General features: G+C 40.6%; 1 protein-coding gene across 1 annotated transcript in view; it reads left to right on the top strand.

Moving 5' to 3' along the window:
* VWA8 (von Willebrand factor A domain containing 8) overlaps positions 1-19,676 on the top strand; it is a 178,177-nt gene extending 158,501 nt beyond the window's left edge. The window contains exons 41-45 of the mRNA XM_061457275.1: positions 3,603-3,728; positions 5,444-5,602; positions 14,275-14,373; positions 15,044-15,282; positions 17,768-19,676. Of these exons, the coding sequence (XP_061313259.1) occupies positions 3,603-3,728; positions 5,444-5,602; positions 14,275-14,373; positions 15,044-15,282; positions 17,768-17,876 (732 nt within the window). The 3' untranslated portion in view covers positions 17,877-19,676. The remainder of the gene's footprint in view (positions 1-3,602; positions 3,729-5,443; positions 5,603-14,274; positions 14,374-15,043; positions 15,283-17,767) is intronic.
* The last annotated feature ends 6,618 nt before the right edge of the window (positions 19,677-26,294 follow it).

Below are 26,294 nucleotides of genomic sequence, written 5' to 3'. Positions count from 1 at the left end.
GCAAATTGTTATTTATCTTCAGTAGCAAAGCCAGAAGTCTAGGAAATGTGGTTAACGATGAGCTTTCTTCTCTCTCCTCACGCTGGCCAAACCCAGAATAAAGCTTGTCTGTCTGAACTCCAGATTCAAAAGATTATGGTCAGTCAGTCACTCAGAAAGAGTGACTTAGATTCTTAGATTTTATCTTAGATTTTATACACCTTTGCCTTCCAGAAAGTATTTCTCTTTTTATTTATTATTACAGAGGGAACCCAGGGCAACTGTCCCTGTAGCTTCTGAGCATCATTTAGGTACCTGCATTTAAACTGGGCAAACCTGAGCCTGTGTCAGCGAGCCTGCTGGAGCTCTGTCTGATTTAGACCATGTGGGAGCTGTTTGGTCATAACAGCAAGAATAAAGTAGTGGCAGCCTTATAATAAACAGGGCTCAGAGAGCTGACAATGCAAAAACTTCTGTGCCGTGTCAGTAGTAGTTTTGTGATTTCAGCAGCTAAGGGAACATATGCAGAATGTTTTCCCAGAATCAAATGCAGACCACAACTGGCAGCATTTCATACTATCCTATATCATTACAAGTGGCATATTTAGATGTGATCACTTCACATACACAACTTTTTCTGTGATATTTGTAGACATCACAGTTACATTTTGGAAGGGGGGGTTGTAAATACGTCTTTGGTACCTTTCACTTAAAAGATTTACTGTGGTGGTGTATTGCAATCAGCCATTGCCCTGCTGATAAGATATGATATCTAGCACGTTTTTCTAATTTCAGAAGCAGCACAATGAACACTTACATTTTTTCATCTGTACAGTCCCAGTATATTACAATAGTAATGGGTTGTACGCCCTTTCTAGTAAAATATCAAAGCACAGTGTATATATGTAATAGTTCTGTTTTTCTCTTAAAATTGTAAGTGCTTTTAAACTTTTATTGCTTTTAAGCTTGTGAAAATTGCATATTGAAAATGCTTTGAAGCTTCTCTGAAATATATATGTGCACTGTATAACATACGTGCTTAAGGGAACTTTTTTAGCATTTATAAAGGAAATAAATTCCTGGGAATTCTGCATGGAAGAGGCAGATGCTAAGTAAGTAGTCTAAATAATTTTAGCATTATTTTGGAAAGAGGTCAGATTTTGTCAGCATTCTTTCCTAGTTTAGGAGAGAATATCTACTCTGTGTTCCTCCAATAAAGTTTCAGCTCAAATACTAGCTTTTGTCTCCTAAGCTTCAAAAGGGATTGGAATGTTTTTAACTGTGTCCATAGTCTCACCCTGCTGTTTCTTGAACAGCAAATGATCACAAAACTAAATGAAAAGCTCAGTGAAAACAGCAGAGAAAGTAGTTAAGAATTAGCTTAATGTAGCCAAAACTTTATCATCTTCTGTTGTTCATCCCTCCTGCCTACTGAAAAAAAAGCAAATGACAAAAATTTGGCAAAACAGCAGCCCTAAGGAAACGCTTACAGTGGCTGACTAGGATCAGAGTCATGTCATCTGCATCATCCTAGAAAGTGCATAATTCATTTTAGACAGGCTGTGCTCACTCAGTAGCATGTTGTCTCCAGGAACATTTTTTTTTAATGGGTAGTTGGAATGTTGTTGAAATTTGCCATGGGTGTTTCACAGGGACTGTCGTGATAGAACAAGGAGCAATGGGTTCAGGCTTAAATATAGGAGATGTAGGTATTAGAAAGAAATTCTTTACTGTGAGTGGTGCAGCACTGGAACAGGCTGTGTAAGGAAGTTGTGGCTGCTCTGTTCCTGGCAGTGTTCAAGGCCAGGTTGGACAGGGCTTGAGCAACATGGTCTAGTGAAAGGTGTCCCTGCTCATGGTAGGAGGCTTGGAACTAGGTGATCTTTAAGGTCCTTTCCAACCCAAACCATTCTGTGATTCTATGATTCTGTGATTTTGATGGAGCATGTAGAGGTCACCTGGAATTTGCAGGTATCATCTCTGTGATGTTATACAACTCTTTGGGCAACGATGGAATTGATGATCCTACTGAATAAGGAACTTTAAATTTCTTGCCAAGAATATTTAATGATACTGGTAACTATTAGCTGGTGGTGAAAAAACCTCATGGATGCCCCCCTGCCAAAGTGGGTTAAAGCTAGGTTGACTGCAGCACCATGAAATTCTATCAGAGAGCACAACTAACTGTAGTTAGAAAGAAATCTTTTCCTCTTTTACTTTCTGTGATATACAAAAAAGCTGAGGTTTCTATGTATTTGCATTGGTTTTGCATCCCATCTGTAAAGTTTTTGACACTACCTAGCTAAAAAAAAAATGTTTGTCACAGTAATGTAAATTCTATACTGTAAAGTTAATCAAAAAATCGCTTCCTTGAGCCTTTGTATTCTTCCTGCCCTCTTATTTTCATAGGAAAGTAGTCCATTTAGTCTTGAGTCACTGTAAGGCAATAGACAGAACTCCTTCCATACATACCAAAAAGAAAACCTCATTAATTTTGACCAAAGTGAAATCATAGATTCTCTGAGTCTTAAGAAGCCATCATCTGAGTGCTCAGACTGTACAAAATTATAAAGATTCATCCTCTCAAATCCCAGGCCTGCAGTTTATTAGGGATTTGTAATGTGACACTTCCTGCTCATTGGAAAGCAACTGATTTTCATTCCTGAGAACCAATGTTTAAGGCAGTTTGTGTCCTGCTGGATATTTGATTTCCCTCCAGCTGCTGAGCAGTAATTTGCTGAGAGTACAAAAGCATTATACATATATAGATTTAAAATCTTTCCTTGCTGGGCTTACTACTAAATTAAGCATCTTCAACCTGAAGATTTAAGCAGAAATTAAGTAAACCATGAAACCCATATATGCAGACTTTGCTGTCTTTAGAGGGATCTAACTTATTATGAACCATGATGAAGCTATCCTTTGGAAATGTTCTTAAATATGTTGCTTGTAATATTGAAACACTTGAGTCTTCAGTCGTAAGTGCTTGCTTCTATGGAGAGGAGTTCCATGAATATTTGAGTTCCTGGATTGTAATGCATGTTCATTAAGTGACGCTGTAGATAACCAATGCCCATTTAAATAAAACAGAAGCCTTTAGTGGACTGTCTCTTAAGTATCACAATTGCCAAGGTTTTTATTTTAAAACAGAAAAATAGTTTGTTGTTATTATCGTTTTAAAAGAAACCACTTACCGTTACCTAAGGTGAACACTGCTTGGTTTTGCCTTTAAGTTACCTGCTGTTTTATTCTTGCCCTGCTTGGTTGGAGACACATAACAAATGGTCGGTTATGTGCGTCTCTCTGGTTGTATTTCTGCACAGTTACGCGCGTTACATTGTTACGTGCATTTCCAGCATATTTGCAAGAAAAAAGGTTAACATTTCTGCGGTCCACAATTAAACTCCCACCATATGAAACAAGTTCTTTGGCAGTGTTAATTTTTCTTTCAGAGAAGAAGAACATGTAAAGCTATGTAAATGTGCTTGGATTTCGTTGACTTAGGCCAAAATTATCACATCATTACAAAGAAAATTCATGCGTATGTCATGTCCAGTAGGTCTTAAATTGTCTAACATAACACTCATGTTGCTGAGTGAATTAAAGTTTCTTTTCTGTTGTAGGCCAAGGGTAAGGAAAGACATTGGCTGAGACACCAGGCTGTTGGAGAGCTAGATGATGCCAAAATCATTGATGGGCTGACAGGAGAAAAAGCCATATATAAACGACGGGGAGAACTTGAACCACAAGTAAGTATTCAACAAGTAGCAGGGAAAGGTGGGGAAGAGCTTAAATGGTTTAGTGATTTCATAGTGGCTGTACAATATCTTGGAGTGTCTGGAGTTTGGGTAAGTATATAGGGATGAGAAACTGGTAAGAATCATCTCTGGCTTTGGATGCTGATCTAGGCAGTGCTTTGTTTTAATCCATTGCAACAAGTTTTATTTTCTTATTTTATATTTTAATGAGCTGATGGCAATTAACAGAAAACATTTTGTCTGGTTTTATCAGGAAAAGGAAAATATTTTCTAACTTCATTTTTTTTTCAATAAATACCCTGATACCCTGAAAGTTTAAGTAGTGTTTTACAAGTATCTTTCCCATATTCCATGATAGGCAAAGAGTTTCAACTTCCACAAATATTTCAATTTACAAGAATAAAAATTATAATGGGAAAAAAGTGTGAGGAAAAGCCATGAAAATATGATGAAGTTTTCATCCTATGGCTCTATTCAGCCATTCCTTAGAAAACATTATGGTTAGGCCTATGTGAGTCAGCAACAGGGAAACCACTTGAATCAGACCAACAAAACCTGGCCAGAACTGATAGGGTTAGTCTACAATATTTAGCAGTTTTTAACTACACCAAGACTTTCTTTTAAGTAGCAGAGTACAACATCTTTGTTTGTGTCAGCAACACACATCTGATGAATGTGTTAGTTTTTATGCTGCTTGGTCCTGATGTCTGTTGCTTTGAACAGTTTATGGAACTTGGCACTGCCTGTGTGAAAGATCATGGAGAGAAAAGTGATTAGATCTTCATTTCTCATTTTTTCACAGTATTTACTCAATGTATCACTGTTAAGGCTTCGTAAAAATATCTCAGTTGGGGAAATAAAGGTCACCTTTAATTTTGAATTAAAAAAAAAAGTATATATATATGGGCCTGTGTGTGTCCCTTTGGTTTGGGGAGATCAGGAATTCCACAGTCTATTAGGAGAATAATTAAAATAATAAAGTACACAAATGCTTGCAACCCTTTACAGGTAAAAGAAACATTTTAGTTCTTTGGTTTTAATATGACTGAGGGTTTTTTTCCAGATCCTCTTCAATAGCATTATAGTTGAATCAAAACTCATCTCATTGCACACTAAATAAAACACCTCTCTTGAACATACTGTGCCAAAAATTGTTAAAACAGATGGGGATTGTTTTCAGGAAAAAATAATGGTTTCAGCATCAGAATGAAGAAGAAGCTGGTAGTTAATCAAAACAAGATTTCAAGCATTTTTGGAAAGTTACTAACCTCAGCAGACAAGTTTTTACAGTCTTACCCAGGTCCCTGTTAGCACCGTAAGCCAAGGAGAAGCATTTCAATTATGAGCCTTGGCAGAAAGAGCGAATTTGAGAGTCTCTCTACTGAAATGAAACTTTAAGAATCAAAACTGAGACAGAAAAAGTATTTTCCTGACAAGTATGTGTGGAATTTTTTGAAGTATTTTGTTTCCAGTCATTGAGGGTGAGGGGAAAGAATGAATTGAGGTGTCAAGTAAATTGTTTGAAACAGAAAAAAAAAAAAAAAAAAGTATTTTGATCTTTTTGTTAAAATAGTTAGTGTTTGCTGGATAAAAGTTTCCTACTTCTCAAAGTGCATTGAATTCTCTTTGTGAAATGTTTTATCACTGCTAATGTTCAGCTTTCCCATTTATATTGGTATTCTTTTTCTGCTGTGTTTCCCTGTCAGCCTGGGAGCCCCCAGCAGAAACCCAAGCGCTTGCGCCTGGTGGTGGATGTTTCCGGTAGTATGTACCGCTTTAATGGGGTGGACAGACGCCTGGAACGCTCCATGGAGGCTGTCTGCATGGTCATGGAAGCTTTTGAGAATTATGAGCACAAATTCAAGGTAATTACAGCTGGGCTAGGAGCTCTGTGGTTATTGCACAGGCTGTGTGGAGCACTGGAAAAAGTGTTTCAGCAGTCAGTCTAGCCAAAGAGCATTATTCATTCCCACAAGGAAATAAGGACATTAATCTATTTCTAGCAACCTGAAAAATAATACTAGTGAATGGATGAGAAACATTACACACTTCAGCAGGGGAGGATTCGATCTAAGATATTCAAAATTCTGGTTTAGTAAAATTTGCTGCTTTTTTCTGTGTTTGTCAGTTTATTTGTTTTTTAAGCAGAAACTTTAAGCCTACAGAACACAAGTAAATATGAACTTCAGTATGTGCATAGATGCCCTGCCTTTCCCTCTGCCCAGGGTACAGACAGTAGTACATTGTCCTGGGAAAAGAGCTGTGTCTTTGTCTCTGACTTGTGTTCTCTTCCAGTTACCTGAAAGCAAGAAACTGATTTCTTGTACTGAAAGATACTAGGTTCCAGAGGTTATTTAATGGTAGCCTGCAAAGGAAATGTAAATAAATGTTATACCCATTTTTGTCTCAGTAATCCATTTAGGCTTGGGTCTAGAGTATGTTTCTTGAAGTTTAAAAAAGACAGGAATTGCCAGTCTCAAGTTAATTCTTTTCGGACTCAGTGTTTAATGGAAGAATAAAGATGTCTGATGCCTTTTCAGAAAAGCATCTCAAACATAAGACTTAAATCTGAGCAAAATGTAAAACCTACTAAACAAAGTTAATAGAAAATTTAGTCCAGATCAATTCAGTCAGGTCTGCTTCACGATGTTCCTCCAACAACATAATCTTGCCGTTTCTGTTCTTCCGTGGAAGAAGGACTTTATTGGTTCAGCTGCTCATGTATCTCCTGCTTACTGATAATAGAAAACTTAATGACAAATCAAGTTTTAAAACTTAATGACAAATTAATTACGGGGGAAGTGTAATTGTTCAACACTGGTTTTGTAGCCTGGTAAATCAGTCATATCCGAGCTACATATTAGTGTGGCAAAATGCAGGCTCATCCACAAAGGACAAAATGAAAGTAGTGGACACAAGGATAAATATCATATATTGGGGTATAGCGAACATGGCTTTTGTAAAGGGAAGTAATGCAATCTGAAGAGTCTTTATGTGCAACAAGCAAGGTTACACGATAGACTCTCCTTAGTCAAAAGCTTTTTACAAGTTCCCCCACTCCATACTCGTGAGCAAACTGTACTACTTGGGAGATAAAAGGGAAAGCCTTCAGATAAACAAACTGCTGCTGAAAGTATATAAAACAGACTTAATGATCATTTTTTGGAGTGAAGAAGTGAAGGAAGGTCACTGTTGAACCTGTGTTGGTACTTGTGCCAGAGCCCATGTTGGTGTGTTGTTCTGTATATTCAGGGTAATATGTGAAAGGGTTAATGAGGTGATGAAAGTTGCTAGTTGTATGGAGTTATTTGGGAAAACAAAAAGGGAAGTCCAGCTGTAAAAGTTGGAGAAGGGCCTGGCTGTACATGGTGACTGGGAAATAAAATGGCAGATGATATTCAGTGCTATTAAATGTGAAGTGCTGCAGATGGAAGAAAACAATTCTGATTTTAAATACACAGTGAAGAAATCTCAGCTATCTGTTAATGCTCCCTCTCACCTGTATATTAGTGCTCAACAGAGAAATGTAATCATTTTGTATGGTTCTTTGAACACTCAGTGCCCACCAGTTGTCCAAAAGCTAATTGAATGTTAGAAACTATTAGCAAAAGAACAGAGAATAAAGCAGAAAGCATCAGAATGATGCTGTAAACATCCATAGTGCATTCAGATCAGGAGTAATATGTGCAACTTTGGTCCCCCATCTCGCAAAAGTTCTTGTAGAGCTGAAACAGAAGAGAGCATGACAAAGATTACAAAGGTTATGGAAGTGTCCCCATACAAAAAATGGGTAAGGATGCAAGAACTGCTCAGTTTGGAGGAGATAAAAATCAAAGACTGGATAAAATCTGGAGTGAAATGGAAGCAGTGACCAGGGCACAGTCGTTCATTTGGTTCTGCTACAGCTGTTCTGCTCATTATGAACACTGAGTTATTTTACATTTAAACAACAGAGGACAGTGGCTTAGAAGGATGACACTGCAAAAAGATGCAGTGCAGCGGTAGACAACCAGCTGTGCTTATTTCCAGTGTAGCTCTATAGCTGAGAACCCAGACATGACCTTCAGGTACATGGTAAAGGAATAACATTTAGAAGTAAGCAGACAGACTGTGCAGAATTAGTAAGATCATTAAGAACTGTCTTCAGTTCTGGGATTTTAAAAATCTATGTTTCATTACCTTTCAAATCCCTCTATGTCAATTATAGATTGTTATATTTTGCTTGGCAATAGTTGCTATTGGCCAGTGTTTTGCCCTGCACATAGATGAAAGCCTGTATTTGGCCAGACAAATAGCTCAAACTGCAGTTAGCTGTAGCAGTAGATGTGCCTCTCTAACAACCATTTACCATTTATTAAAACACTTATGCCAAAACCATGTGCAGTTATTAGATGTGAACATTGCTGCGCTTTGGTGATAGTAAGACATGAATAGTAGTGTTATCCTTGCAATCTCTATGAGTCAAGAGACTTGTAAGGTTAATTTCATACTTAAAATAACAGTGGTGAGGAAGATGCTGGAAATTTTAGTGACAGACCAAGGAAAAAAGCTGTCATCAGCTTCTACATCAGTCCATCATCAATTGAGTAGGGTAATTCTCCTCTATTTAAGGGCTCCTTCCACTGGATAGAGACCTCTGGGGAGGCAGTAACAGTCCCTTTATTCTACGCTGGTGAGATCCAGTCTGAGTTCTGTCAACTTGAGAGCTTTTGCCTGTGGGAAGAAAAGTATTTTTCTTCCTCTACATCTCACTGGGATTTGATTCATTCAAAGCATAATATCTAAAAAAATAGACCAAAGGTAACTAGGCTGAGATGTGGCCTTATGTTTCACTGGCCACTGAAGTCATCCCCCAAAATGAGCAGAGAGTCATTTATTAACTTGTCATAGTTGAACCATATTCTTAACATGATCCAATGATTAGGCTAAAATATCTCTTTTTAACCTACATTACAGAGTCCTCTCATACTAGAAATTTCCTGTGCATGTGCTGATGGACTCTTGGAGTCATTCTTTTGATAAAAAATAAATGGCATTTCTGAAATCTACAGGTTGAAGGTTCAGGTGGTTTTGGTGTGTAACCTGGTATGGCAGTTGCTGCCCCTGGATTAATGTGATCAATAACCAGAGCTCGTGCTAGTTCCTTGGTTTCTAACAAGTGTAATTAAGTCTTCAGATAGTAGGAGAACCAGTGATTGTTTTAAAATACTACTAATTCTAATCTGTAAAACACTGACACTCAGCAAGATGCTGCTAATTTTTCTCAGGAAAAAGCTGAAGTTTTGGTGTGTCTGCAAAAATAGCATACATTTCTCATTTCTAAAAGAGGAACTGTTTGAAGGAAGAGAAAAGAACACACAACTGTGTCCTCTGCAGTGAGAAATCTGCAGTTTATCATTTTTGTCTTTCTCTTTCTAATCCTTTTCTTGTCTGTATTTTTGTAAAAATAGGCTTTTTTGGCCTTCAGATACACCTGCTGTTATCTGTTCCTGTTGTAGCCCCATCTGCAAGGGTCACAACAACATGTGATACGAATTTGAGGGGTTTTGTGTACAACATATGTTGAACCTGGGGGACCATCAGGCTTGCTGAGCAAAGCATTCTAAGGGGATGTACATAGCAAAGTTCCCTTCCGCTGTCTAAGTGCAGTGCAAACTTCAGAAACCAGCTCTTGGCTTTTGCTCAAGACCACTTTTCTGCTGGTGCTTGGTTTAGTACTGTGCTAAATAAGGTTGTGAATTAATCAGATGGGCTTTTCCTTTGTTGTTTTATCCTGCCAGGCTGAGCTTTCCCCTTTCGTGGAACCCCTTTGATCACTGATGATGTTGATTGACCGGTCTTTAGAGCACTTAATGAAGGTAGAGAATACTTTCTCCCTGCCTTCCAACACAAGAGCTAAGTATCAACTAGCAGTAATGAAGTTATCCTTCATAAAAAGTCAGACAAGTGCCAGCAGGTATTTGTCAGGGTTTTATGCTTGCATAGGACAACCTGCCTGCTTCCATTTCCCATAAGTGCAGGCAGTGAATCATTCCTTGTCAAGGGGGAAATGGGAGGATCATCCCACAGTAAGGAAATCTATTTAAATTAACAGCCATGTTTCACAGCCCTCCTCCAATGTCATCTCATCCACGCTTTCTCTCAAGTGCTTTAATAAGGAGAAGAGTGGGAGTAACTGAGATAACAGAACCCACATTCTCAGCCTTATCCCGATAACAGAGGTTAAATGTTCCTACAAAGACCCCTTCGCCCCTTTAAATGTGCAGATGCATCACTTATATGTGTAAGATATAACAGGCAAGTTCTTTTGCAGGATTAAAGTTTTTACATGTTTTTTTTCCATCTCATTTTATGTGCCAGTTATTTGAAGATGCACAGAGGACAGTTTGTTCTTTGTGTTATCTGAGATAGTTTTACGTCTGTCACACAAACCATATGGTTTTGTATCATCCCTAATTACCATCATTTGCACACATGATAGCAGATTTAGGAGGCATGTCCACTAAATTATCCAACAGCAATTATATGCAGCCTTTAAAATATTATAAGTGGCTCAATAAATAGCGTGTTCTATAACTAGCAGAAAAAGCCTGAATTGTGATTTATAGATGTATTAAAGGGATATTGCAGATTTTATATGCCCATTTCAGCATTCCCTATTAGCAAAATTTAGTATGGAGACAGCACCATTAATTTAGGAAGAGATGTCCCACATGTTTGGCGGAGCAGTTCTTTTTAAATAATAAACAAAAAGTTTGAAATAAATTCAGAAAAAAAAGAAGGTTCAGTGATGTCCAAAGAAAAGATGAATTTATAAAGATCTAGCCCTCTGGCAGAGGTCTGTCTAATTCACACTGCCTTTTACATTCAGCATGTGTCTTCTTTCAGCTTAAATGCCTTCAGAAATTAAACCTTTTGACATGGCAGCTGCAGAAAACAAAGACTTCCATTTTACCCATTTTAAGCAGCAGCAAGCATCTATTCAAAATGTGCAAAATGTTACAGTGGAATAGGGATTGTTTTAACCTGTAAGGAAAGAAACCAACAGAATGATGCTATTTTGAGAGACGTTTACATGTAATGTACTCAGCTCTGAATAGAGCAGTTCTTGTCTCCATGTACCTGAAGCTATTGGAAAACAAGCCGCTGTGTACCACAATAATATATTAATTCAGTCAAGTCTGCATTATAGCAAACATGTATCTTGCTCCTGGATTTGTCCTGAGAGCCTATGCTTGCAATCTGTTTTGTAAAACAAAGCAAGAGTCAGTTCCAAGTAAGATTGTATCACAGCTCTTCTCTTACTTGTAACTCCATGAATTCTCCTAGGTAATTCATGAGAAAAAAAGCGTTGTATCCTTGCTTCTCAGTGGCCCTTTTACTGTGCTTGTCTTTACCTACTGCAAAGGAAGGAAACTGGTTTTGACAAAGCGTGTATGTGCCTGCCTGTGTTGGGGTTCCTGGTTAGACAGGGCTGTGGGAGCTGTCTGCACCTTTTCTTTAAAAGGAGCACACCAAGATAACGTCGAATCGCTGAGGGTTCACAAACCAGGAGGATGTAATAATTTACTGAAAGAACACCTGGGTGAAATATTTAAATCCTCCTTCTTTGCCCTTGCAGAGTGGGCTTCTTCACTCCAGTTTTACTCCTGTTCCAAACTCTGCGTTCCTGAATTGCCATAGACTCCATACATTCTCCTGGACATGATTCTCCCTTCTGTCACCTCTAAAGATCGGCTTTAGCCTGCTCCCGTCCCTCTCTTTCTCCCAAGGAGGGTCTCCCAGGCTGCAGTCCTATGTTGGCTTAAGTCAATCCAAGTCAATGCTGCTACATTCCTCCTTCTCTGGGGCACAAGTACTCATCCAGCCTCACAGTTTGGGCAGCTAAGCTGCACAAAAGCAACCTTACCCTCATTAGGTTTTGGCTACTCCTGGTCCTTGATTTGACTTCCAGGGGGACCAGAAGGCTGTGAGGACCAGCACTTGGGAATTGCAACACTTCTCTTCCACAGCACAGCAGGATCTCACCCTACTTTTTGGGAGGCCCTACTTGACCCAAAATGCAGCAGCTGGAATGAAACAGCCACTTCTCCCCTGCTGCCTCACCATACTTTTTTTAATCACAAATAGTGCAGTAGACTGTCAGCAAAGAAACAATGATAAACTGTCAGCAAGGAAACAAGGAAGCAGATAACATCTGTTAAGTACACATAGGCGCATGCATGGGCACACACGAAGAATAATAAGCAGCCAGCCAAGGAGGCAGCAGACAGGACATGATGTTCCCAGGTGAACGCCTTTATGTGCCTGCAATAGTTTGCTCGGATCATTTCAGCCTCACTTTGCCCAAACTTGGGTTGTACAATCCCATGTTGTACAGGAATGAGGAGGGGATCCAACTGGACGGTCAACCTCTGGTGTTCCACCTAGGAGCTACAGCAGTTCCCTTTACACAGACTGTCACACTGAGTTTAAACCAGCCTTTTTGAGATGAAATATGGTCTGTTATTAGTGTAGGCCGAAAATTATATTGGCCTATTCCATGGAACTCAGTATGGCTGGTACCAGGACACCCAGTGGGAAGGTCCGTGAAGCACTGGGAAGGAGCTTGTAACGAAGGAGTCAAGTTTTATTTTTGCACAGGAGAATGATAGCATTTTGCTTTACGTAATTAGGTTGCTGACTTAAAAGCGATATCGAAAACAAAACTGCTCAGCAAAAGACATGCAGGGTTTCATAATTAAGAGCCTAGCCTGAAGATCTGTGGACGTTTCTGACATTGCATAACAACGATATTAGTGCTGTGTATTTTCTGCTCCGTTAAACCACAGCTTTATTTAAGTCTTCTGATTTGAATTATCTCTGGTTTTTAAAACAATAGACAAGCACACTCCCTTAGTGTGTGGTTCGCATTCTGGGTTTATTTATTCCTGTTATTAGTTAGGAAGTATCCTGAGTGTAACCTCAACATTAGTCTCAAAAACTGTGTATTTTCATTTGCCATGTTTTTCCTCTGGGAAAGATAATGATTTGAGGAAGACAGAAACACCAGCTAAAAATTCATCAGGAAAGAGAGTCTGAAGCATTATTGGTAATAAGAAATAGGTTTTGAAGAGCAAGTATATGCCATACTGGAAGCTTTACATGAAGCTGGGTAGCAGATATTAGAAATGGAAGAGCTGAGGAGAACAGGAATGGGAAAATACAGAAAGAAATGGGATTGCGTGGGGGACTAAATTATGTAAAGATTTCCTAGGGAAAGGAAGTCTGGGTTAAGTGAGTCTGTCATAAAATGGTCTGACCTTGGGTGAAATTAATCTGTAGGATGTAGCACCGTTGTGCAGAGGGAGGTGTCCCTTTTAAAAGTGTTATTCCAGCTGCTATAGCTCTCTTTTACTTTTGATACATTTTAAGCAAATTAGTGATATGGAAACAAATAAAAAGGGCTTTGTCAATAAAGAATGCCATTTCCCCAGTCTCCAGGAGCTGACTTTGAGGAATAGACCTGCCTTTTACCAGATGATTATGTGGGAATTAGGGATGGTGAACTCAGCAGGGACCTGTAGGCAGTACTTGAATAAAAGATAACAGAAAGGCAAAATACTGCACAAGGGCTTTCTGTCAACTAGAGAGAGATGTGTGCCAGCTAGTCAGGGGAAATACAGGCATGTGTATGTTGAGGAATTGCCAGCTCAGGTCTCTCCAGGCTCAGGATATGTGCACTGTGCTCTATTACTTGGTATAGACAGGTCTTAAACCCACTTTTGTCCTGGTCATGAATTCTCCCTGGGGTGGCTGCCAGATCCACAACACAAAGGGCAGGTCAGGACTTTGCCATAGCTCAGCTTGTCTTGGTTTTCATGTAATGACAATGAAACTCCTACATAAAACAAAGGCCTTCCCAATATTACAATATTTGTTCAACAGGTTATTTGAACTATTATAGCTCTACATGTAATTTTTACAGCATCTTTCACAGGAGAATGATGTGCACACCAGTACAGAGACTCTTGGAATTCACTTTTCTGCATACTTTCAGCAATGACTTTGATCTGTTATGCACAAAAATAGGGAGTGCTGATTTTCAAAAAAAGAAGGGTTGTAGTGCTGTCTTTTCTAAGCAGAATGAGGTCACAAAAAAGATTCATCAATCGCAGGAGCTACTCTCAAACAATGCACTTCTTGTTTGTCAGACTCAAGAGGATGAAAATTGCTACTTTATAAAAATACACGGGCAATGTGAGAGGGCAAGGTCTTGATCTTATGCATCACCGCTCTGCAGTTGGTGGGGTGATATGAAAAACAGACCATGGTAATAAGTAACTGCTCTTTAATTTCATTATTTAGCGATTCTTTCCCATGTTTTCATGTCAGTGAGAAATTGCAAGGAGTTCCCTTATGCAGGTCATAAACAGAAACAGGGAACAGTATCTGGGGTTTTGTGTTGAAAGCAAATTGCTTTTGATCTGTCTCGTGTCGTTGTGACCCAAGGGCCATTCGTGACCGGTAGATGACTGATGACATTTCTTTCTTGCAGTACGATATTGTTGGACATTCAGGAGATGGCTTTGATATCGCCTTGGTTGGGAGTGACAAGGTTCCCAAGAACAATAAACAACGATTAGAGATTCTTAAGGTAAATGCTACTGATAAGTGATACTGAATAATCAAGGCTTTTGTGACTGCAGAGATAAAATTGTAGATCACAGAATGTAACGCATAAAGAGAGTGAAGTAAAATAAAAGGCCAGAACCTGGTCTTTAACACTTCCAAGGATGGACATCCACAATTTCTCTGGGCAGCCTATGCCAGTGTCTCACCACCCTCGTAACTCAAACAAAATGTTTCAACATTTTTACACTTTGCTGCTTCTGTCAGCACCCAGATATTTGATATTAACTGTAACACTACTAGGGTTTGGAAGGCTCATGCAAACTATAAACTGGCAGGAGCTGGTCACAGTATTAGGAAACTAATCTCTGTTTTCTTCCTTAAATATATAGGAATGTAGCTACTCAAACCACAGCTGGTCAAAGTATTTTACCTTCCCTAAGGCCCAGCTTAATTATGCCTGTGCGTGTGTTTTGGTTGTTTGATCCTTTTTGAGAACTATTGCCCATCTTAAAATGCGACTTACTATGTACAAAAAGCTGCATCTTCTGTACTATCTGGAGCACTGGCCACATTTCTGAAGCTTCCCCCAATATACCATAACTGAATATTTACTCCTTCTTGTGCCAGCTGAAAGGAATGTTTATTCCTAAAGTCATCTTACATATTTCTACTTGGTTATGCTGTGCACACAGATCATGCATGCTCATGCTCAGTTCTGCATGAGTGGAGACCATACCTTGGAAGGGACAGAGCATGCCATTCGTGAAATCACCAAGGAAGAGGCTGATGAGTATTTTGTTATTGTCTTGAGTGATGCAAATCTCGAGCGATATGGTATTCGCCCATCAAGGTTTGCTCAAGTCTTGACCACCAATGCTCAAGTCAATGCTTTTGCCATATTTATCGGATCCTTAGGAGACCAGGCAGATAGGTAAGTATATTTGGTTTATGCCTAATTATCTTTTTTGTATCCATTCATCATAAATCTAAACTGTGCTTTTATTGCAGTGAAGTTATGCATTTGGTGCTTGTGTTCTGCACTAAGGTTTTGATCATAGTATCATAAAATCAGAGGATGGTTTGGGTTGGAAGGGACCTTAAGGACCATCTAGTTCCAACCCCCCTACCACGGGCAGGGACAGCTTCCACTAGACCAGTTTGCTCGAAGTCCAACGTGGCTTTGAACACTGCCAGGGCTGGGGCAGCCACAGCTTCTCTGGGCAATCTGTGCCAGTGTCTTACCACCCTCACAGGGAAGAACTGCCTGATATCTAAATCTTCCCTCTTTCAAATCTAAATGTATCCTCTTTCAGTTTAAAATCATAGCCCCCTGTCCTGTCACTACATGCCCTGGGAAGTGGTCTCTCTGTCCTTCCTTCATATATTGAAAGACCACAATAGGATCTCCCCAGACCTTTCTCTTCAGGCTGAAAAAGCCAAAGAGTCTCTCAGCCTGTCTCCATAGGAGGGGTGCTCCAACTCTCTAACCATTTTTGTGGCCTTTCTCTAGTCCCAGTCCAACAGGTCCTCATCCCTCTTCTTTTGGGATCCCCAGAACTGAATGCAGTACTGAAAGTGGGGTCTCATGAGAGCAGAGCAGAGAGGCAGAATCACCTTCCTCAACCTGTTGGTCACGCTCCTTTTGATGCAACCCAGGATATGGTTAGTTTTCTGGGCTGTGAGTACACAGTACCAGGTCATGTCCAAGTTTTCATCCTTTTCCCTTTTTTTTTTAATCTACTGACTTGTATCAGGGAGGAGACTGGTTCGTGGGTCCTTGCAGACATCCCTTACAGCTAGCTAGTTCAGAGGATTCTGTACCTCCAAAAGAAGCACCTGAAGCCTTCCTTCCAGTGGAGGTTGTGCACTATCCCCCTGTGTAATATCACTACCTAATCATAAAAGAGATCTGATGCCTTTGCCATTTCTGAATATGCAGTTTGGATATGCATGGGGCCTATAAAAAAAAGTGATTAAAGAAAGAGAAACTAGAATTTAGTGGTCTTCCTGCAGGGGCCTTGGCAAGGGGGGTGGACTAGATGATCTCCAGAGGTCCCTTCCAACCCTAACCATTCTGCAATTCTGTTATTCCAAACTGCCAGAAATTTGACTCAGATACTCCTTTTGTGCTAGAGACACAAATTCTTTGGCAAGTCTAAGCCAATATGCCTATTTTCAATGCTACTACATAATTTCACTTTAAGTTGTTTGGGCACAGGGAAAAAGAAGGAAATTCTATACCAGGCATCCCTCAGTTCTACATCCACTGAGGACCAGTACATGCAGCAAAAAGCTGGTTATATACGTAAATATCAATGGTGTCTTTTCTCCTTCTGTTCGAGTCTTCAGCTTGAGCAGAATGAGAGAAGGCCCTAAGGGAATTGGCACTCAGTACACAGTTTTAGTCAGAAAAAGGTTGACAGTAGAGCTGCACAGCCACCTTTAGTCATGTCTGCAGGTCTGTACATCAAAACCGTGTTATGCATGAAAAGAGAACCCATTCTGAAAGATTATAAGTACAGAAAGACCTTTTACTTCTAGGAATAATAAATAAATAAATAAAGTGTTAACCCTGTCCTGCTGTATAAGAGGAGATCTTATAATTGTCTAGTTCTCTGGGTATGGAAAATGCACACAATCCTGTCACTGAAATGCATTACTGTGTACGTGGAAGTGCAGAATTTAGACAAAGCCTTCCTATAGCAGCTGTGGGGGAAGAAGGAGGGAATTCCCTGTTGCTGCTTTTTTAAAAACTCCCATTTAAAAGTGAGATTTAACTGAGCGTTGGGGCAGCAGTGCGGAGCATAAACTCCTTTAAAAAGCAGTGAAAAAACAAATCCCAAGCCTGCTGACTCCCCATGAGGAGCAACGTGCATCTTGTTCAGCTTTTGTAAGGTGGTTTAAGCTGTGAACAAAAGTGTGTCAGGCTAATCTTGGCAGAAAAGTATCTTTCTATTTAATCTGCTACAACCTCAAAGAGGAAATATAAAGAGCACATTTAGAATCACTGGGGGTGTTGAAGTGAATGAGCTGTGGGTTCATGGTAACCTATTAAAGTAAGCAAATATGTTAATTTCCAAGGTAAATCTCTAGCTGCCCTCAGAAAAGCAGCTGTGGTAATACCTCATGGGGTCACTGGTACCTTGATCAAAACAGTTTTTGCATGTCAGAAAGTGGACGTGAATAGAAATCTCTAGAAACGCTCTTGATTATCTTGCTGAAAGGACTTCTGTGACATAGCTGCTCTCGGTGTTTCCTCCCACTGCTGCTTTCCCAAGCCTTTAATTGCGTTGTGAACAGCATGGATTGGGAAGGTATGCAAAAGGAAAAACATCCATTCTTAAGGAACCCTGGCTTGTGGTAGGGAAGATAATTTGAAACATTAATTGTGTCTTACCCCTCATTCTGCTCCTTAGACTGCAGAGGATGCTACCAGCAGGTCGGTCTTTTATTGCCATGGATACCAAAGAGATCCCCCAGATTCTGCAGCAGATCTTCACATCTACCATGTTGTCAAGTGCCTAAACGTCACTGATGTCACGGTGCATGAATTCAAAGAAGAAACCCACTCCTGCTGGAGATAGAAACTAACACCGAGGACAAACAGTTATTAATAAGATGCACACTGTTCTCTAATCAGCAAAGTGACCCAAATCTGCACGACAGCCAAGCTGTAAGATTTCACCCCCAATCTCTCAACCAACAGTGCATTCAAAGAACTGCAGCGGGGCGGAAGTATATCGCAGGATGGCAACAGAGCGAATGTTTTTCCAGAGGGATAAATAAATAAGGGGCAGTTTGTGAACATTGCTCTGCCAGCCATGTTGCCAGCAGTATGGTATCATCTCACCCTGTTTTATTAAATACGGGTCACTGGGATTTCATAATATTATGTAAGACAGAGCCAAGCAATCTGCTTCAGCATTTTGCTTGCATCTGTTTGAATGGGTAGTTAACTCCATCTTTGGTTTAAACAGGACTGCTTTTGTCAGGCAGGAAACCTTTCCTTCCTTTGCTGTGGCTTCCTTGTCCTGACTGAGATTGGGGCTTCACCACTGGATACCGAGAAAAAATGGAGCAGTTTGACTGTCGCGTGTAAACATTATCTAATCAGGCACGGTGCTTAGATCTAGAGAAAGTGGCTGTTAAGAAGGAAAACAAAACAAAGATAGATTCATTCAGTTCTGCCTGTGGAGAAGAAGGGGATAGGGTCAAAACGGTCTTGGAACCCAACTGCCAGGATTTCCAAAGAGGGAATTACTGCCATGTCTCCTTTGCGTGACCAGTGATGCTGTCCTGCTGCACTGTTGCCCAGAATCTCTGGGATAGCATCAGTACATGGAGGTGCCTTTTCAGTTGGGAGACAAAAAAGTTACTAATGCTTTGCTAGAGCTCCTTCATGATCTGTTTTGCTTGGGTCTTTTGAAGATGAAACTGGTGATGGGATCTAGGCATGAGAGAATACATTCTTTTTTTATAAAGGAGGAGGAAAAAAAAAAATCTGTATTTTAGCCCGATATCTGTATTGGGGTATATTTAATATCCAGGATAGTCATGAAGACGTATTTTGTAATTGGCTAGTGTTTGACTTGTTCCATAAGGCATAGTTCCTCTTTACTCACTAAAGAATAGATACCTTGTGGTGCATCAGGAACACTGAAATACTTGATGAATTGAATGTATGATTTATTTAAGCTTAGGCTGGGGTGTAAGCATCATCACTGATTCTCTTCTGCTACTAATTTAAGGGTAACTGCATAGAATAAAGTCAAGTACTTACAGAAATCTGAGGAGGAATTACAATACTTCACCTCTAATATTTCTCTGAATCCTGCAGTTGCTAAAGTGCACTAGGAGCAGTATTTGGAGAGGAGGAGGCAAGTTAATTTGATGTTGTTAAATACAACCATCGCTGTTTTAAAGGGACCAGTTTTGAGTGGTCATTCCCTACTCCGTCAGTCCTGCCACAAAAACTTTTCGCAGAGCATCAGAAATGTCCCATATTTAGAGTGTGTTTCAAAGCCTGGTCAGCTTTGAAACTCTTTATGGCAAGAGAGGACGGAAGACGTTTTTCAAAGGCTTGTTGGTATTGTTATGGTAACTGTATATGTGAAAACAAAGAGGTTGGAGATGCAATTCCTGTTTGGAGAGAAGGAAATTGGGAGGAGAAGGTTAAGAAGGTTATCCCTGGCTGGGAAAAATGCATGTACACGCACATACACAGAGACAAAGCTAATAAGGGGAAGTGCACTTCAAAATACAAACATCTTGGTCCTATGAACATATGATGAGATACTAAATACAATAAAGAATTGGCATATTAATGTGTATTAGTAAATGTGGTTTTACATTGAAATTCCTCTACTTTTATTGCCAGCAGTTCTTCAATAAAGCGTTTTATTACAGCTAATTAGCAAATGTGCTGTACACTTTCTAGATTACTCAAGTGGATAAACTGTCATCTTAGATTTACATGCAGTATAATACTGTTAGCATAAAAAATAGTGTTATTTAAGGGAAACTCTAAGGTAAATCAGATTTTCAACCTTTTGTTTGATTATCCTAGTAGATTGTACTTCATGTCATACAATCATAGAATAGTTAGGGTTGGAAAGGACCTTAAGATCATCTAGTTCCATCCCCCCTGCCATGGGCAGGGACACCTCACACTAAGCCATGTCGCCCAAGGCTCTGTCCTACCTGGCCTTGAACACCACCAGGGATGGAGCATTCACAGCTTCCCTGGGCAACCCATTCCAGTGCCTCACCACCCTTCCAGTAAAGAGCTTCTTCCTTATATCCAATCTAAACTTCCCCTGTTTAAGTTTTAACCTGTTAACCCCTTGTGCTGTCACTGCAGTCCCTAATGAATAGTCCCTCCCAGCATCCCTATAGCCCCCCTTCAGATACTGGAAGGCTGCTGTGAGGTCTCTAGTTAAAGTTACCTTTCTGTAGTGTTTGGGTTTTTTTCTTCATTTCAGAAGATGTTTGTTGTGTTTCAGTTCACATTTCGTGGGCCCACACGATACAGTCATGTCCTGGACCAGGCCCAGCGAGGAGGGCAGCTGGGAGATGGTGGAAGCAATTCCTGGTAGATTTTGAGAGAAAAAGAGAAGAAACTAATTAAACTTGTCCGGAGAAGCTGTGGCTGCCCCATCCCTGGCAGTGTTCAAGGCCAGGTTGGACGGGGCTTGGAGCAGTGTGGTCTAGTGGAAGGTGTCCCTGTCCATGGCAGGGGGTTGGAACTGGGTGGGCTTCAAGTTCCCTTCCAACCCAAACCATTCTGTGATTATTATTTTATTTTTTTCCAGTTCAGAAGGAGGGGGGGTTGGGATTTGCCTGTTACAGTGTTTCATTGCAGGGCATATTTGACCCAACAGCATCTCTCTAAATTGTAATGATTCAAGGAAGGATTTTCCCCAGGCCTCATTATCTTTCACCTGGTTTAATGCCCATTGCTACCCCAGGAAAATCTAAGCAGCAGCTGTGCTTTTCCCTGTCTCACAGGGGCTGGCAGTGTTATTTCACTGCTCAGAAATCCAGCAAATAGCACTCTTCTTTCATGTTCCTTGGACTTTCAGAGTCTTTTAATATGCATTTATTTCAGTCAGTAAAATGCTTAAGAGTAATATGGCTTAGTTTAACTAAGAGAAGCACCGGTGACTGGATGCACCAGGGTTGTGTGTCATTCATTCCTTCTGAAAGCATGTTAAGGTATTTTTCATCTCTTCTCACACACAGTTTATTATGGCACTCTCACACTCATAGTTTTCTATGAAAAGGCACTGTTTTGGTGAATTAACAGAGCTGCCAGTTGGAGCAGGTCCTGACCTATTGTTAATGCTTTAATAGTGTTGGTCACAAGAGAAGTAGTGATTTTAACTAATAGTGAATTAAACTAATTCTTGCAATGCAGATTTTGGGCTAGTTCTGTTTATATCTGAAATGTGTTCATACTCAGTAGCCAGTTAGTGACAGTTTACACTCATTTAGGGTCATTATTTAACTAAGGTGCAAAGATACAGAAAGCACAGGCAGATGTAATTTCAGTCAGAGCAAAGCACAGTCAACATTCAGAGACATAAGCAACTTCGTGTGCCTAGGTGTGAATGACAGATATTGATGCCTAAAGTAGTTGAGCATTTTGGAATAGCCCAGTGAAGTCACCACCCACCTGTATCAGCTGAATTGAGATACCCTAACCCTGCCATACCCTGTGGGACCGTGCTGTTGTGGATGTTTTTTCCAGGACAATTCTTGGTGTAGCTGCTTGATGCCACCATGCTTTTTGGTGGGAATGCTGGTGGTCTCTAACTCAGGAATGTGTGGTTGTTTACAACAGTTCATAGCAATGATTCCCCTAGAAAAAAAAACATGTTTGCAGAGCAGACCTTTCAGCTGAAGGATTTCATCTTTTAGAAGACAAGCTTTACACCAGACATTTCAGTCCTTAAAACCAGAAAAGGTCTGTTTTTATCACCAGTCAGGCTCTGACTCATAAGCAGGCTATTTTAGAAAGTCCTTTTGCAGAATTGCTGCATGAATATGACTCTATCAGTGGTTTATTTCTCAGTATGCACATTGCTGCAGTGTGATCTGCAGAATCTGTTCTGCACCAGCAATCCTGAGAAAGAGGGAAAGTGAGATATTCTCTGATAATACAAGCAATAAAAGGATATTTGTATAGTTCAGTCTTCAAACAGGTTAAAAAATCCTAGGATTCAAGGTGTCATCAAAATAAACAGGTAACAAATTGCCTTACTCAAGAGTGCTTTTGATTTTGAGACTGTTATGACAATGTGAACAGCATTGTCGCTAAATAAAATGTTTTAAAGTCAACTACATTTTCTGGGAAATAAGTGTATTTCCCAGTGGGAAGATCTGAGGAAGATATTCAACATTCTTCAGGATGAGGGAGATGGTGGGGGTTTGTTCAAAGATGAGGACAGCATTATAAAATTTGGGCAGCCTCTTTTCCATGAGTGTCTGTTCTCCAATTTCTGACAGTATAAATAAGCATATGAAAATCTACTTCAGAAAACCAAACAGATGTCCTTAGCATTACTCACAGCTTCATTAACCTGAACATCTGGCATGATGGCATGCAGAAAAATTCTGTCTTCCACACTACACCTGTAGCATGATCCTATTCAAGAAGCAACTGATCACAGTATGTGTACTGATAGGTGGAAACTAAATACATCTCGCAAATACGAATAAATAAATAAATAAATAAGTCCTTTCCTACCAGGACTTGATGCAAAACCCCCTCTTATTAACAGCCTTTTCGATTCAAATCATTAGTTGAGTATTATATGTTAAGTCCTCTGGCCGGGCTCTCTGAGTAAGATGAGAATATTACATGCAGACAGTGGCTTGGAAAAAGTCCCAAAATAGCATTACTGGGTTAGGAAAATGTGTTAAACGGGAGAGCAATATGAGGAATGGTGTCCCAGATTATTTTTGCTGTCGTCATGACTAAATCATGCTCCATGCCAGCTGTACCAACACCTGCATTTCAGCTTGGATTGCTTTGACATCCGTAAGGTCCCCTAGTATGGTTTCCAAACTGACAGTTATAAATAAGGGGTTTATTTAGGTAGGGATTTGGGTAGGGACAGGGATGCTCCCCTGCCATGATTTACAGAGAAGTGTTGAAGCAAGGAAGCCTCCCTGTTATAGCACTGCACATGCTGTCCCCGTCCCAAAAATATCTGGTGATAGCAAAGGGGCAGCCTTAGCACTGCCTCATCCTCTCCTCCTGTTCAGGCAGGGTCATGCAGGGACAGATCTAGCAGGGACAAGGACATCTAGGCACCTCCAATGGCCCACGTGGCTCGTGCACTTCCATCTGAGCTAGTGAGCCCACAAGATGCTCCTCTCCAGCCCCTTCCTTTCCAACAGCTGGGGGTTGTGTCCACTCAGAACTCTGCCAGCCCAATTTGCTGCTGCTGGCTCAGAGGAGCCAATTCCCCAGTGGTTTTGGGAAAGCCCAAAGTCCATTTGAATGAAAATCCTGTGAGATCTGCGTTCAGCAGCAGAAAGTATGGTGGAAATTCAATGCACTAAATTTGGTACAGATTGGTTTTCCATTCAAATTACCTGAAACTGCTCTGCAGGCCTCTTGACTCCCCACTGTCCCCAGCCACCTTGGTGTTCTGCCATTTTTAAGTCACCTCATTCTGCCCTTTCACTCAAGAAGGTCTCCATGGCCATGAAACAGCAGGTTTCTTTCCCTCTTTGTTAGGGTGCATTTAACAACTGGAAACTCTCCCCTCCTTTAGTGCCAGCTCAGAAAAAATACCACCCCCTGAATCAGTGCTCTCTCTGCTGCAAATCACCCCAGCAGACCAAGGAGCCTCTGTAGGGTCAGGTCTTCTTTTGCAGGAAGGACAGGCTAGAAGCAGAAGATCTAAAACTACACAAGATCTGGATTAACACAGCAGAAACCCAAGCCGCAACACTAAGCCAGGCCCTGAGCTGCAGCATGCATGCCCAGACATGGACTGGCATTAATGCTGCTTGTGCATTGGATGCCAAGAAGTACAAATTCTTTTATTTAGGTTTTTAGCATGTGATATTATAGCTCTATACACATTATGGAGTTTTATAATGGAATGAAAACATAGAGCATCCTTTCTCTTCTGCTTTTCAATTCATCAATGGTGAATTTTTATCCACATGCAAATCAATAGATAAATTACTCAGCTGGAGAAGAGCTGGATCCTGTGAAGGCCAAGATGTCATTTAAAACTAGTATTTTGTCATCAATCCAATATTTGGAATCACAAAATATAAGCAAAACATCTCTATAAATGCAGGTCAGTAATACACAAAAGCAGGTGAATGATTCTGGTGCTTTAACTTGTCCAAAGCAGGTCAAAGCCTATTTGCCTTTTTTTATTTTTGAATCTCCCTTCCCCTTTAGCACACCACCTAAGGTGGCTCAGGTTTGACAGGCAGATGGACAGTTACCTTACACACAAGTTAAATCTCAGTCACCAGTAAATGCAAGTCCCCTGAATGAGAACTCCAATTCTTTTCTCAGCATCATCCAGGGCTCTGGCTAACAGATTTTGCAAGCAATTTGCTAAAGCAAGCCAGTAATATACAATTCTGCAGCAAGTAGTTGCATTAACGCCTAAGTGCAGCCCTTACATGGATTACCACGTGAGCCTTTTGAAATGTCATTTGAATACTCCACACAGCACACCTGTGATAAAATCTGTTACAGAAACTGCCATCAGTGTGTGGTTTGTAGAAGCTTCCTGCTTCCCTAGCACTGGTGTGCAGCCTCATTAATGTGCACAGTAGCGTGATTTGCAGGATGAAATAGAAAGGAAGCAGCTATTCTCTGAATAACTGAAGAGTCAAAAGATCCTTCCCTCAACCACCAAACACAATGAAGAGGGAAGAGGGAAAGCAGGCGAGGACAGCTCATTTTGCTAAAATAATTGAGAAGATAAATAGATGCGAGAGGGCTGGCTAGAAAGAGGCAGGAAACCATCTAAAGCCAAGCTGAGGCAAATAAAAGCAAGAGGCAAAGAATAAGTGTGGCTGGGCACAGACTGAGAAAGAACAGACTCTAAAAGAGCTCTTTTCTGTCTCTACTTAATCCTTTTGAGTGCCATGGGGAGTGGCTCTGAGTAGGTGTCGGACTCTAGACTTGGCGTCTTCTCATCCCACCCAGAAGCTCTTCCTCTCACCCTTTGAGGCCAGGGCTTTGTGGGGCAGCATCTCCTCCTGCTTTCAGCTGAAACCTGCTCAGCACGTACTCCATAAACCAAGCACACCTCTTCCGAGGTCCTGGGGCATCCTGTCTGTCGCCTGACAGCCTGCAAAGCCCAGCCTAATTTGAGATGATGGCAGACAGCAAATCAAAAGGGCATAAAGCTTTTTCCATTATCGTGCAGGAGTCTGAAAGAAGCATTATTCCACTCAACCAGCTGCTCTTAACAAAAGGCACATTGTTGAGCTGGATGATTTCTTCTAGGAAAATCATGTGTGTGAATGTGGGAACTCAGACTGGCAAGGCAGTGAATGTCAAAGTTTAGTCATTTTTCCTCAAAACAGGAATCCAATGCTTTATGGGTTTAAAAAGAAAAAACAACCCAAAACCCAATCCCCTCTGAACAGCTCAAGTTTCATACTCCATCCAAAGCCAGGTGAGTGTCATTCGCTTGCAGCTAGCATTTTCTTAACCTCCAGAGTTTTGGGTGGACCTGGACCTGCACTGTAAGAGACCAGCCTCCAGGTCTGAATCTGCACTTGTCTCCAGGCAGTGAGGTATCACTGAGTTTCCACTCAGCTAACATGCTGACCCACCCATGTACCTAGCTTGTGATGCAGCCACTGACACTGTCCTCCACTGTTTCAGGGTATAGCTCACATTATATACCATTTCTTGCTGTTTCTTATCTCCTGCTTGAGGAGGATCACTGCAAGTGGCGAGAATTTGTTGGGTTTATCCTTGTTATTCGGGATATTTTCTTGTGGATGCTTATCAAACCAGTGAGAATACACCAGTACACTCCCAAGCCCCCTTAAGGCAAGCATGCCTCATACAGGAAAGGGCAAGGAAAAATTAAACAAGCAGGGGCTTTCTCAGAGGGCATTAAAGTGTTGTGATACAGGATTACATCAGTTCAAGGTAGGAATTAAGATTCTTGCAACAAGCCCATTATAAAGACAGTTTTAATTTAACAAGGCCTAGTGTATTGAGTACTTCAATATCCCTTTCTACTAAGTGAAACTCCCGGTATCTTTGCATCGGTCATGGAGCTTTGGTTAACACTGAAAGGCACCAAGATGAACCAAACTCTTCAGGGAGGCAAAGCAGAGAAAATTCACACATACGCATAAAACTAACTACTCTCGTTACTCATAGTTGGGGTTCAAACATTATTTTCAGTTTGGATGCTGTGCTGTTTGTGAAGACACAGC

The sequence above is a fragment of the Pezoporus flaviventris genome, unplaced genomic scaffold, assembly GCF_033815535.1.
Source record: "Pezoporus flaviventris isolate CSIRO_AGI_PZ_B2104156 unplaced genomic scaffold, CSIRO_AGI_Pfla_v1 ptg000025l, whole genome shotgun sequence".
In the NCBI taxonomy this organism is placed as follows: Eukaryota; Metazoa; Chordata; class Aves; order Psittaciformes; family Psittacidae; genus Pezoporus; species Pezoporus flaviventris.
This window is presented reverse-complemented; position numbering and strand designations above follow the sequence as displayed.